Source organism: Hemiscyllium ocellatum, chromosome 47 (assembly GCF_020745735.1).
Source record: "Hemiscyllium ocellatum isolate sHemOce1 chromosome 47, sHemOce1.pat.X.cur, whole genome shotgun sequence".
Lineage (NCBI taxonomy): Eukaryota > Metazoa > Chordata > Chondrichthyes > Orectolobiformes > Hemiscylliidae > Hemiscyllium > Hemiscyllium ocellatum.
The window spans coordinates 6,944,953-6,959,068 of record NC_083447.1 but is presented as its reverse complement, the minus strand read 5'-3'; the positions used below and the strand labels follow the sequence as shown (position 1 = coordinate 6,959,068).

General features: G+C 44.4%; 1 protein-coding gene across 3 annotated transcripts in view; it reads left to right on the top strand.

Annotated features, from left to right (window-relative positions):
* clasrp (CLK4-associating serine/arginine rich protein) overlaps window positions 1-14,116 on the top strand; it is a 64,162-nt gene that overhangs the window by 24,179 nt on the left and 25,867 nt on the right. For all 3 annotated transcript variants that reach the window (XR_009647378.1, XM_060855913.1, XM_060855912.1), the window contains 2 exons: window positions 2,040-2,258; window positions 9,575-9,820. Coding sequence is in view for 2 of the 3 variants with exons in the window: in XM_060855913.1 (XP_060711896.1) it covers window positions 2,040-2,258; window positions 9,575-9,820 (465 nt within the window). In the remaining variant the exon portion in view is untranslated. The remainder of the gene's footprint in view (window positions 1-2,039; window positions 2,259-9,574; window positions 9,821-14,116) is intronic.

Sequence of the window (14,116 nt, the reverse complement as noted above, 5' to 3'; positions counted from 1 at the left end):
CAATGATTTGTCCTCCACAGCCTTCTGCAGTAATGAGTTCCACAGATTCAGCACCCTGTGGTGAAGAAATTTCTCCTCATCTCTGTTCTGAAGGGTCATCATTTCACTTTGAGGCTGTGTCCTCGCGTCCTAGTCTCGCCTCTTGGAAAATCTACACGTCCACCGTATCCAGGCCTCTCAGCATTCTGTACGTTTCAGTCAGATCCTCCCTCATCCTTCTGAACTCCCATCGCGTACAGACTCAGATCCTCAACCACTCCTCATATGACAAGCCCTTTATCCCCAGGATCATTCTTGTAAACCTCCTCTGGACCCCTTCTAACCCTAGCACATCATTCCTTAGATACTGGGCCCAAAATTTCTCTCAATATTCCAAATGCTGACAAGAACCATATCCAGTCTTAGCAGCTGTTATGTTCTAGCCGCCTTTTAATTAGTACTAATGTTAATCTGTGAGGATTTAAGGTGACCTTGCAGGTCTGTCAGGTCTCCATGGCAGCCATTGTTGCCCGAAAGCTCCCAACTCTCAGATTTCCGTTTGCAATTCCACTAGGGATCACAACTGTCACTTTGAGAAGCCACCACTGGCCAAACTACAGACTGCAGGCACATTTAAAAAGTGCATGTTGTCACAGCAACTCAGACTCTGAACTGTAACACAAAACCAGTGCTACTAACAAATGAAATTGGTACATCCCAATCTGTGAGGGGTAAAAACAGGAGCAAACCATCCAAACCCTTGAGCCTGTTCCATTATTCTCTTAGATTCATACACCATCCTTTGCTTCATTTGTCTCTGTGTCACCTTTTTGAACAACCACCTATCAACCTCAGAAATCTGGATTGACCTGCAGATCTTTTGAGGAAGAGTGTTCCAGATTCCCACTCCCCTTTTCTCAAGGGAAAAAATATCTCTTGATTTTTCTGAACGAGCTACCTTTTATTTTAAGAGTCATTGATTGTACCAATCTTTTCAGATTGTGCCCATTTGTTCCAGCTGGCCCCATCAAATAGACTATAGTATTCTTGGTGGCTGTCTCCCATCTCTCCAAGTTGACTTCACCGCCCGAGGAACAGGCGATAGCAAGTTATCATAACAAACAAGCTAAGTCTTTCAGTGGTTTACCTTCCAAAACCTTCCAAAAGTTTGTTGTACAATCTTAATGGCTCAAATGATTCAGTTACAATACTTCCAGTTTGTACAGGAATGCGCACAGCATGATTATCTTGTAAACTGTTGGTGGCAAAACATTGCGCGTGTTGCAAGTATGACATTAAGCAGTAATACAGCTGCCTGTATGGATATGCTCTTATTATCTTCCTGGTTCCGGTTTACTTTATTCTGAATCGTACTTGTGTGAGGGCAACTTTCTTTAATCTATCGTGGTACTGGCAAGGCCTGCATATGTTGACAATCCCGAACTGCCTTTGAACTGAGTGGTTTACTTGACCATTTCAGAAGGTGGATAAGAGTCCTCCAGTTTGCCTGCCTGGAATCGTACGTAGTCACAGATAATGTCGGCAAACTTCCTTCCCAAAGAGGACATTAATGAACCAGACGCGTTTTCACCACCATCGAAGGTCACTGTCAGTAAGGCTAGCTTTCAATTCCAGATTGTTTTGTTCAGTAATTCAGTTTAAAGTCCGCAGAGTTTTAATCCACTTTCCCAGAGTGTTTGAGCCTTTGGGTTACTAGTCTCATGATGTTACACTACACCAGATCTGTTTTATTATATTTTTAAACCTTGCTTCAGTTAGTCTTTTCAGTCTGATAAGTCATACTTCCTTGTGGTCATGCTTGCATAGCAGAAAACTGCCCACAAAACGTGTGGTCAGGGATGCTAATGTTAGAATTTGGACAGGCCAGAGGGCACTTTACTCAATAAACAGGGCTGCGCTGGGAGTTATTGATGATTCAGGGAAGCCACTTTACTCTGCCTTTTTAACCATTGTTGTGTTTTGTTTGATGGGTGGTTCTTCAGGCACTTTGCTGCCCAAATCTCAAACGTAACACGCAGGACTGTTTGTGGATCTTTCAGATCGCAGTCTGAATCCAGCTCCGGGACGAGATCACGGTCACGTTCGAACTCTCCGGCCCACGAGGAGAAGATCACTTACATCACGAGTTTCGGGGGCAGTGAAGACGAGGGTGGATCAGCTGCACAGGCGGGAGTGGCCACAGCCAAGACCCCATTGAGCAGGCACCGGACTTCCAACTCGCTGCAAAGCTCTGGCACAGGTCATACCAGCTCTTCCCGGTCGGTAATTTTCAAAATCATTCCTTTACCATTCCCAAAGACGCTGCTTGTGCTTCTAGGGTGAAAGATTGGAACGTCCAAAAGAGGGGAGTTTTCGTGTTTTCACCATCTGGTATTTAGTTTAATTCTGAGAGCAGCCAGGGCTTGTGCAGCAGAGAGCACGTTGCTGTTGTTGGAGACAAGTCATGCAGGAGCAGAAATCAATCAGAAAGCAGGGAACTGACGCTAAACCTGAATTTTAATAGCCCCCTGGATCATTGAGAGGTAGTCTGAGAGTCCAATGTCGCAAATGAGCATGGCTCTGTATGTCTGAGGGACAGTCTGATAAGTCTGAGTGATATACAGGACTTTGGCTTGAAAGAGCAGGGCACCCAAGCTTGAGGTTTAGGCTTTTTGTGGACCTAAACCCTGCCCCTGGCTCTGTCCCACTAGCCCTGTTTACTGCAGTAAACTTCTTACCAACATGAGCATGGGTCAGAAGGTTTAGAATGACTTGCCTCTTTTTGCTCGAACTATCCTAGATATTTTCTAATTGACCTGTTCAGAGATGTTATGACATGCCTCTGGAACAGGTGGGATATCAACCCAGGCCTCCTGGTTCAGAGGCAGGGACATTACCACTGCATTACAAGCGTTCCACCGTGGGAATTATTAGCTTATGCAGGGGAAGTGACAGGACCTAACTGGACAAATTATTCAGTACAGTGATGGTTTCCAAAGATGCTGTACTCTAGAAATGAGCAAGGTATATAGTGAGCAGATCATTTTCACCACCCGTGTTGTAACGTACCTCTGCATGGAGATTCATTGGTGTGGGCAGAATAACACTGCTCTCTGAGTAAGAAACGAACTGTTGGAATCTTAATTTTACCTGTTTGGCCCTGAAGTGGTGCTTCCCAAATTTTTCTCCAGTGAGACACTGGAGTGAAAATTTGAGGGCATGCAAGAATTAAGTGGGCAGGGGGTGCAGACTTCCGCTGTTAGGTCAGGTTCAGCTGAGCAGGGGATTAGTTTGTTGTCCTGTCCTGACAGGGAGCAGGAGTTTGAGGGTAATTGAGAATCTGTAGTCTCATTTAGGCTAGAGAGTGGATTTTGTTCCCTATACCTTATAGGCCTTTCAATAGACAGTGGGAAAATAGATGAACAGATATGTAATGAATAAATATTCTATATTGTCACATGCATTCAATACAAAATAGTGAAAAGTATGTACTGTCTCTCATATGTAGCAAAATTCACAGAATAATTTTAATAAAAAGTTTAGAGAGCCACTTGATGAGGGAAAGATATAAAAAATCAACGTGGGAGATTTTTACTTACTCAGTATTGACTGGGGCTCCCTTGGTGCCAGGGTCTTGGATAGGGCAGAATTTGATGGATGCAACCAGGAGGGTTTCTTGAAACAAGACATAGTCTAACTAGGAAAGGGGCCATGCCATGAGTAGGTGGGGAGCACAGGGATACAGATGCTTAGGAATTGGGCGACACGTTTAGACAGTAGATTTGGATCGGCTCAGGCTTGGAGGGCTGAAGGACCTGTTCCTGGGCTGTAAATTTTCTTCGTTCTTTTCTTGGTTGGATCTGGTATTGTGGAATGAGCCTGGCCAGGTGATTGATGCTTCAGTTGGGGGAGCATTTTGGGAATAGTGATCATAATTCTCGACTGATAAAGACAAGACTCTGGTGAAAGTGCTAGCTTAGGAGGAGGCTGATTACAACAGTATTGGGCAGAAACTGGAGAAATTAGATTGGGGCAGCTGTTTGAGATTAAATCCTGTGTGGGATTTTTTTTAAGATCAGTTGATCAGAGTTCAGGTCCAGCATGTTCCTGTGAAAATGAAAAATAAGGATGGTAAGATTTGGGAACCTTGGATAACGAGGGATATTGAAAGTTTGGTTGAAAAGGAAGTAACTGTAAGAGTTAGGAAACTGAAATCAAACTGGGTTCTTAAGAAATATAAAGCAGAAAAGAACTTACACAAGATATTAGGAGGGTGAGAAGGGGCCACAAAATGTTCTTGGTAAATAGGATTAAGGAGAATCCCGAGGCATTTTATACACCTCAAGAGCAAGAGGATAACAGGGGAAGTAATAGGTCCACACAAGGATATAACAGAGAATTCGTGTGGAGCCAGAGATGTGGGTGAAGTCCATACTGAGAGTTTCACATTGGTATTCACCGTGGAAAAGGACTTGGATAGTGGTAAGATTAGGGAGGGCTACGTTGATATTCAGGGACACGTTGATATTGAAAAGGTGGTGGTATTGAATGTCTTGAAAAATATTAAGCTAGATAAGTCCGCAGGCCCCCTGATGGGATCTATCCCCGGATACTGAAGGTGGTAAAGGGGGAGATTGCTGCAGCCTTGACAGAGGTCTTTGTGTCGTCTTTAGCCACAGGTGAGGCCCCAGAAGACTGGAGAATAGCCAATGTTATTCCTTCGTGAAAGAAGGCCACTGGGATAACCCAGGAAATGTTAAGCTCGTGAGTCTTGCATCAGTAATAGGGAAAGATTCTTAGGGACAGGATTTACTCAAAGGATTTATTACAGATAGTCAGTATGGGCTCATGTAGAGGAGGTCTTACCTCTCAAACTTGATTGAACTTCTTGAGAAAATGATGAGATGAATGATGAAGGTAGGGAGTGTATGTTATCTCCATGACTTTTACTAAAGCATTTGACAAGGTTCCCTCCTGTTAGGCTGGTCTAGATGATTCAAATTGCATAGACTCCATAATAAGTTGGCAAATTGGATACAAAATTGGCTTGGTCATAGGAGACAGCAGGTAGATGGGGAGAGGTATTTTTCTGACTGGAGGACTGTGACCAGTGGTGTTCTGCAAGGGTCAGTGCGAGAACGTCTGCCAGTAAAATATAACTAACCCAGATGAAAATGTAAGTGGCTTGATGAAGCAGTTTGTGGACAGTGGAGACGGTTATCAAAGAATACAGCAGGACACACAGAGGGACTTCGATTATCCAGCATTCATTTAACTGAATTTTGCATTATCCAAACAAGATCGCAAGGTCCCGATACTTGGCTGACTCTGTTATCTGGCATTCAAATACCCAAACAAAGTACTCCCCGCGTGTGTCCTTTGGATAATCGAGGTTCCTCTGTAGTTATAAAGTTGGATGAAGAAGTGGCAGATGGAGTTTAATCTGGACGTGTGTGAAGTGATGCATTTCGGGAGCTCACATGCAAGAGGAAAGTGTAGAGTTAATGGTAGAACCCTTATGATCATTGATATACACTGGGATCTTGGAATCCAAGTCCATAGCTCCCTGAAAGTGGCAACTCAAGTGAATACGTGGTAAAGAAAACATTCAACATGTTTACCTTCATGGGTTGGGGTGTTGAGTATAAAAGTTGGCAAGTAGTGTCACAGATGTATAAGACTTCATTTAGGCCACATTTGGAATATTGTGTGCAGTTCTGGTCCCCAGGATATAGGAAGGACATGGAGGCTTTGGAGAAGATGCAAAAGAGGTTCATCGAGATGTTGCCTGGATTGGAGTGTATTAGCTACAAGGAGAATTTGGACAACTTGGATTGTTTTTGCTAGAGCAATGGAGGCTGACTTGTTAAAAATTTATAAAACTATGAGAGGCATTGGTACTCATCGTCCTGGGATCAAAAAGTCAAATATAAGGGAACACAAGTATAGGGTGAGAGGGGAGAAGTTTAAAGATGTGAAAGGAAAATCTTTTTTACACAAAGGGTGGTGGGTGTCTGGAACGTGCTATCATGGGAGGTGGTAGAAGCAGATATGATAACAATGTTTAAGAGGCGGTTAGACAGACACATGAACAGGCAGAGAATGGATATGGGCCATGTGTAGAGAGGTGGCATTAGATTAGATTGGCATCATGGTCAGCACAGACGTGGTAGGCTGAAGGGCCAATACCAGTGCTGTCGTCATCATCATTGGCATTCCCATACAGATGAGGGTGACCTGTGCTGTACTGCATGGTGTTCTGTGTAATTAGTGAACTAGATTACCATAAAACCGATCGATGATATTGCAGATTTGTTAATTACATTTAGATTCTGTGAGTAATGGTGGTAGGATTTGAGTCTTTCTCTCCCAGCACATTATGGCCATTGATTTACTACTTAAGTGACATTTCCACTATCTCCATTGATGAAAAGGCATGATTTTTCCCAAAAAAAGTACCAGTTCTCCCTATCCATGGGGTTTTTACAGAAGTAGCAATAGCAGCAGCTGGGCTTTGGACAGCAGTCCATTAGCCATATCTAGTAATAAAATAGCTATATACAAGGATGTAAAGCTGTCAGAAATCTGTCTGAGCTTCATAGCAGCCATTGGTGCTTGGGAATCCACATTGGGATCTGCTTGGCATGGATGAGTTGGACCGAAGGGTCTGTTTCCGTGCTGTATATCTCTGTGACTCTGACCCCAGTGGGGTGCTTGGCACAGAGCTTGGGAATCCCTGTCCTAAAAGATCTTGTGTTCTGAACTGTAAGGGGCTTTGCTCAGGTCAATTCACTGGAATAATTCAAGTTTCAGTTCAGCGTCCAGCAGCTGTTATTCCTACACTTTTAAAATGTTGTATAACACTCTGACACTGTATCAGAATAAAAGATGTGAGATTAACAATGCAAGGGGTTTTCTAAAAAGAGCAGTGTGGCTACAATGAGAGAGCAAGTCAGAGTTTTTCATCTTGCATTCATCAGGCCTGACATGCAAGGAAAGAAACTTAAAAAGGGAACATTAATTTATAAAGGGCAATAATGGGCACCGAGGAAACTGCAGCATGTGTCAGGAAAAGGTAGGTTTCTAGTGTGTAGTTCTGGTGAAGTTTTTACTTTGAAGGCAAGTAAGATTTGAGCTTGAAGCCTTTAGCAGAGTCCTTGCGTTTTCCAGTGTTGCGATGAATCCTGGTGAGGGAGTGCAGTGCCTGAGGTCAAGCTTCTAACAGCATGGGTTCAGTCTTGCTGGTGCTAAGCTGAAGGAAGTAATTTATTGTTCAGTGTCAGACAGATTCATGGGATGAAGGGGTTTTCTTATGAGGAAAAGTTGAGCAGTTTTGGGCCAGTACTCATTAGAGTTTAGGAGATGTAAGATCTTGAGGGTCTGAACAAGGGTAGATGCTGGGAGTGATGTTTCCCCTCTTCATAGAACCAAGAACTAGGGGAGTACGGTTTGAGAATTAGTCTGAAGAGGGAGATTAGGGAAATTATTTTCTGTGGGTTATTGTTCTGTGAAAGCCTCTGTACTCCAAGCCTGGAGGAAAGGTCATCAAATGTACTCACGGTTAAGGCCAAGACTTGTTGGTCAAGTGAGTAAGGGTGGTGGGAGGAAGGCAGGAAAGTGGAGTTGAGAACATGGTCAGATCAAACCAGCTTGAGGGGCTGAACCGCACCTCCTCCTGCAGATGGTTTAATGCCCTGGGTGGGCAGCACAAACTGTAGGATTGTTACATTGGAGGTAACACTTGAAGCTTTAATGAGGAACAGCATCTGTTAGCAGAGACTGCAGAATTAGGTAGATGGAGCAAGTTTACTGGAGCTGTGTTCCTTACATGAAGTGAACCACAGAGACCAGGATTGGTAGGTGTTGTGGAGACAGGAGAGGAATAACATGCCGAGCTGCTCATTTGCTGCTGAATCAAACCAGATTGAAAAGAATTTCAGTTGGGTTACTTTGGTGAAAGTGGTTTCCTCATGTCCTGAGGAAGTGAAGGTTGGATAGGGAGCAAGAGGTGAAAGAATTGTAGAATCCCTACAGTATGGAAGCAGGCCATCGAGTCTGCGCTGACCCTCCATCCGATCCAGATCTAACCTCTACCGTATCCCCATAAGCCTGCATTTCCCATGGCTAATTCACCTAGGCTGCACATCCCTGAACACTCTGGGCACAGCGTGCACATCTTTGCACTGGCTCCATGGTGGGATATTTCAAGGGGGAGAGGTGCAGTGGTGACCGTTTTTGGTGAGGGCTAACTGCCGAAGTCATTTAATTCTTTGGGGAAAGCGCAATGGGCAAGAGAGCAGGAAGAGATGAAATACAGGAAGATAGAATCAGTTTTTGATATGGAGTCACAAAAAGTTTTTATTTTTAAACATTGAGGACAGGAACCGTCATGGCACTTGGCTGGATACAATATTTTGTCAAAGTGTTAAGCCATGTTATTGCCTGTGTGGTATGTGCTATTGTTAGGGGGAATACTCACCAGAAGTTAGACTGCATTTCTTCCTACATAGCAAATGGATACTTACGCTGCACATTGATGGCATTAAGCATCATGAGTGTCTTTCCATGTTGAGGACACTATATGACTGCAAGTGGACATGATGGCAAGCCATACCAGAGTAATTTTGATGATATCAGTGCTTCTATTTGAAGGAAGGTTTTCTGGCTAGGGACTAATGAGAGGCTGTGGCTGTTTTAACAAAGTAAGACTTGGCCATATTAAGCCGCTCAAAGCACCTCAACTTTTCTCAGCGGTTAATTTGGGGCGCTGTGATTGTCGTGCAGGCAAATGAGGGCTATTTTGCACACAGTGAGATCCCAAAGAACAATTGTGTTGTCCCACCTGATAATCAGTTTCTGGCGGTGGTAGGTTTCTTTGACGTCCTTCTGCCCCATCACAGCCCAATTTTAACTTTCCCCCTCATTCAGTAGAACAGTCGATTTGACACTGCAATGGTGCGTCAACCTAGAGTGTGTGCTGATTTCCCAGGACGAGGCAAAAATTCCTTAGCTCAGCGGAGCTACTTAAACCAAGCTGACCCTTAAATTGAGAAATCGAGACAGAAAATGCTGGAAATACTCAGCAGGTCAGGTCATGTCTGTGGAGACATAGTGACCAAAGAGTAATGCCTCAGGTCAGTAACCTATCATTGGAACTGGAAGCTGTTAGGATGTAAGTCAGACATCACATCTCTATCATGGGAATTCTGTTTTGTCATTTTTCCCACTCACTTATTGCTTAAATTGCTCAATTTCTTGGTTATGATAGGTCATCAACCTGAAATATGAATTTTTTTTTAATCTCCCTCACTTCAGGGATCTGTCAGGCCTGAGCATTTCCAACATTTTCTGTCTTTATAATAGTTTAGTTGTTTTTTTTTAATGTTAGTGCAGTTTCAAACCCAGGGTAAGGCACCCTTGAATTTCACCTCTGCCACACTCATTTTTGCATTTGTGACTCAACAATCATGAGGGTTTGAGTATGAGAAAGTTGTGGCATGTTTGGTCTCGGTGCTTGCATTCTGTAATAGAGTATATTCCACTGATTTTCATTTTCTCCCCCCTCTCTGCCTTCTCTTTTTGTTTACTTCCACAGGCGTCGTTCCTCTTCCTCTTCCAGGTCCTCCAGGTCTCGGTCAGGTTCTCGCAACTACCGTTCCCGTGGACACCGGCGGTCAAGCCGCTACTCGCGCTCCCGCTCGCGCAACAGGCACTACTCTGGGTCCCACGGGCGGTATGGCAGGGGGTGTTCCCGAGATGGGCGCCGCTGCTCGCGCTCGCAGTCTCGCTCGGCCGACAGGATGCGATACGTCAGCTCCCGCAGCCGCGGCAGGCGGTCCAGGTATGCTGCCAGTTGGTTGTGGTGGTTAACACCAGCAGCAATCTATTGTAAACTTGGCAAAGGCTGAGCGGGCCTTTTAAAAAAAACACTAAACTGTTCCATGGTGAAAAAGTGGCAAAGATGTTATACGGCATGGAAACAGATCCTTCAGTCCATCTCATCTGTACCACCCAGATATAGAACCGCAGTCATAGAGTCACACAGCATAGAAACAAAACCTTCAGTCCAACTCGTCTATGCCAACCAGATATCCTAAATTAATCTAGTCCCCATTTGTCAGCATTTACCCATAACCCTCTAACCCTTCCTATTCATATACCCATCCAAATGTCTCACAAATGTTGCAATTGTACCAGCCTCCACCACCACCTCTGGCAGCTTGTTCCTCTTCGTGAAAAAGTTACCCCTCAGGTCCCTTTTAAATTATCCCCTCTCAACTTAAACCTATGCCCTCTAGTTCTGGACTTCCCTACCCTGTGAAAAAGATGGAGGATTATTCACCCTATCCATGCCCCTCATGATTTTGTAAACTTCTATAAGGTCACCCCTCATCCTCCGATGCTCCAGGGAGAATAGCCGCTGCCTGGTTCAGCCTCTCCCTATATACCCTTGTAAATCTTTTCTGAATCCTTTCAAGTTTAACAGCATCTTGCCTAAGCAGAGAGGCTAGAATTGAATGCTGCATTCCAAAAGTGGCCTAATCAATGTCTCTGTGCAGCCATAGCTCCTGTACTCAGTGCACCGACCAATAAAGACAAGTGTACCAAACACTGCCTTAAATTGCAGCAACATTCATAATCGGAGACTATTAATATGAGGCACCCATTTGTAAATTCAGTAGGGAATTTAAAGAGAAACATCCTTACTGAGCAGTTTTTAAAATTCCCATCTCTTTTTCAAATCTGTCCAGTGCTTCCCTCCTCCAGCCCCACAACGCTCTAAGATCTGTGTTCCTCTAGTTGTTACATCACCAGCATCCTGATTTTAATCATTCCATCATTGGCGGCCACGCCTTCAGATTATGTGCCCCTGAAACTCTGCAATATCCTTTCTTAAACCTTTCAGTCTCCCCACCTCGCTTTTCTCACTTCAGACAGTCCTCCATAAAAACCTACCTTTTTAATGAGCTTGTCCAAATATTGCCTTTATAAGGCCCTTTTTTTTGTTTTCTAATGCAAAGTAAAATCCCAAGGAGCATTTTTAATTACATTAAAGGCACTTTAAAACAACACAAGTGTCAGGCAGTTACAGTCTCCAACCTGAGGGAATCTAACCTTCTCCCTTTGATATTCAGTGGCATTAACGTTGCTCAATCTTCCACTATCAACATCCTGGGGGTTACCATTGTCCAGAAACTGAACTTGACTAGCCATATAAATACAGGGCTACAAGACACATCTGAGGCTGGGAATTTTTAAGTGAGTACAGAGGAACCTTGATTATCCAAATTTCGGATTAGCTGAATTTCAGATTATCTGAAGATCTCAAGATCCCAATAGAAACATTACATCAAAGAGTTTTGTTTACGCTGATTAAAAATGAACCTGGCTTACTGAAATGCTGCTGAGAACAGTCCTGGATATCGATGGGAGCCAGGCACCATCTCCAAATGACTGACCTCTCTCTCTTTCTCTCTCTCTCTTTTTCTCTCTCTCTCTCTCTTTTTTTCTCTCTCTCTCTTTTTCTCTCTCTCTCTTTTTCTCTCTCTCTCTCTCTCTGCTCTACCCCCCCCTACTTTCTCTGGAGTTAGAGTTATACACTGGGCTGTAGCCTAACCCCTCCGCCCCCCCCGCCCCCCCCCCCCCACACACACACACACACACACACACACACACACAATGTCTACAACATTGACCTCTACAGGGCAACAGTGGAACTTGTCAAAAAGTTGCAGTAAAATATTGTGTGTGTACACTATTTTGAGACTCTTTCTCCTCCTCCCCTTCCCAAAGGCACCAGCAGTCTTACTGTTGATATCCAGCCAGCTGCGTGGGGCGAGTGCCGGGGGAAGAAAGGAAGGAGGGGTGGATGGGGGTGCGCAGGGCAGCTGGGTAAGAGGGTAGGGGGGAGCGGACAGGGGGGTGGGTTTGGACAGGGTAGGGGACGGATGGGGTTGGGTGCAGGTGGGGGGGGGTGGGTGCTATTGGACAGTGTTGGGTGGGCGTGGGGGCGAACGGGGGGCAGGTTTGGATGGGGTTGGGACGCAGACGGAGGGCGGGGTCTTGCGCGTGGTCTGCTGCTGCCGAATGTCCTGAATGGGGACAATGTCAATCCTATTGAGCTGACTGTGGGCAGGGGGCAGTCTTCAGCAATGCTGCAGGTCCTTTACACACACACAGGTGTGTGTCTGCTCAGAAACAAACCCTGAGACGGACAGAGGGAGCAAGGCAAGGAGAGCGAGGAGAAAGAAAACTCAGAGTCCCAGAGGAGAGGCATTGAATTAATTAACCAAATAATCAATTTTCCGAATAAAATAGTGTCTGCCCATCTCGTTCGGATAATTGAGGTTCCTCTGTACCCGATTCCTCAGAGCCTCTCCAGCACCTACAAGGAATAAGTCAAGATTGTGATAAAACACTCCCCACTTCCCTGGATGAGCCCTGCTCCAACAACACTAAAACCTCAACAGCATCCAGGACAAAGAATTTACTGGATTGGCTCCCCATCCATCACTGTCAACATCCACTCCCTCCACCACTGGCACACAGTAGCAGCAGTGTGCGCCATCTACAAGATTATCCTTATTTTCCAAACCCATAACCTTCAGATTTGAAAATAGCAAAAGAGACTCTTCTGTTCCAGAAAAATGGAAACTACAGACCAGTTGGCTTAACATCTGTCATAGGGAATATGCTGGAATCTAATAATGTAATGACAGGACTCTTACTAAATGTCAATGTCATCAAACAGCGTTAGCATGGTTTAATGTAAGAGAAATCATGTTGGACTAATGTATTGAGGTTCTTTGAGGAAGCAAGAGATGGCATGGATCGTGTGGAGCAATGTTTTGGTTTCCAGAAGAATTTGACAGATTACTGCAATAAAATGTTACTGAACAAAATAACACCTGGTGGCCTTCAAGGTAATACTTTACCGTGGATATAGGATTGTTAGCTTATGGGAAACAGGAGACATTTTCAGATCTGCAGGCTGGAAGTAATGGAGTGCTGCAGGGATCAGTGTTGGGACAAAAGCTGTTCACAGTCTATTTCAGTGACTTGGATGAAGGGATCAACTGCATGGTAGCTATTTGTGGTTGACATAAAGATAGATAGGAAAATAGTAAACACAAAATGCTGGAGAAATTGAACAGGTCTGACAACAACTGTGGAGAAAGAAAGAGCTAACGTTTCAAATCCAGTGTGACTTCTCCAGAAGGTCGAAGGAAGGAAGAGAGAGCAGGATTCTTACAGCTAATGGAGGCGAGCCAACCCATAGTACCTGCAGTGGCTAGAAGCGAAACCAGAGTTTTGGCCGTAGATGTGGATTTTAACGTGGATCCGAAGGGAAAATAAACAATAGAATAGTTTTAGAAAGTGAATTTGAATGTGAACCCAGTCATCCACCATTGATGGGGTGATGCAGTGGAGCTAGACTCGAAGAAATGTTGTTAGGAGCGAGTTACAGGGTTAGAGCAAGGAGTCGACCCTGTGCCAGGAAATGAAAATTATTTGGGTCTTCTGGAGAACTGGTGATATGTTTACATACAGAGCAAGAGGCATGTCTCTGATACTGTAGATGGTCAAGTATCGCACAGTCACATGGTGTTCAATGGGATAATGAGAGGGAAGTTAGGTAAATGAGAAAAGACTAGTTAGAAGGGTATGCTGACCGTGAAATAAAGAGGGTTATGTGGTGCTGTAATGCAGACATTGATCACAAAGGCTGAATGGCCTATGTCTGAGCCATGAATTCATGTAATACTTATATCCAGCTCCAGTGATGCTAATACTGTACCCAGCAAGTCAGTACCTTCAGGAGAGGAAGGCAGGAAGTTACAAGGGAGCTAGGAAATGCTAAGGAATATCTTAATATAGATTGGAGTTGATTGATTAATTGACTGGCTAGATATAAATGGGAAGCAGGAGACTCTTTGGGTGAATTGGTAGTGTCCCTCCCTTTAGCCCAGAATGCCTGGGTTCAAATCGCTCCTGTTTGGGAGGTGTATCATAATATTTTTGAACAGGTTGAATACAATGTACATATTTTCTATTAAACCTGCTCAAGGATATCATTGCACACCTCAGGAATGGATAGGGACTGAACTTGGCATTCTGGAACCCCCAGAGAACGTGC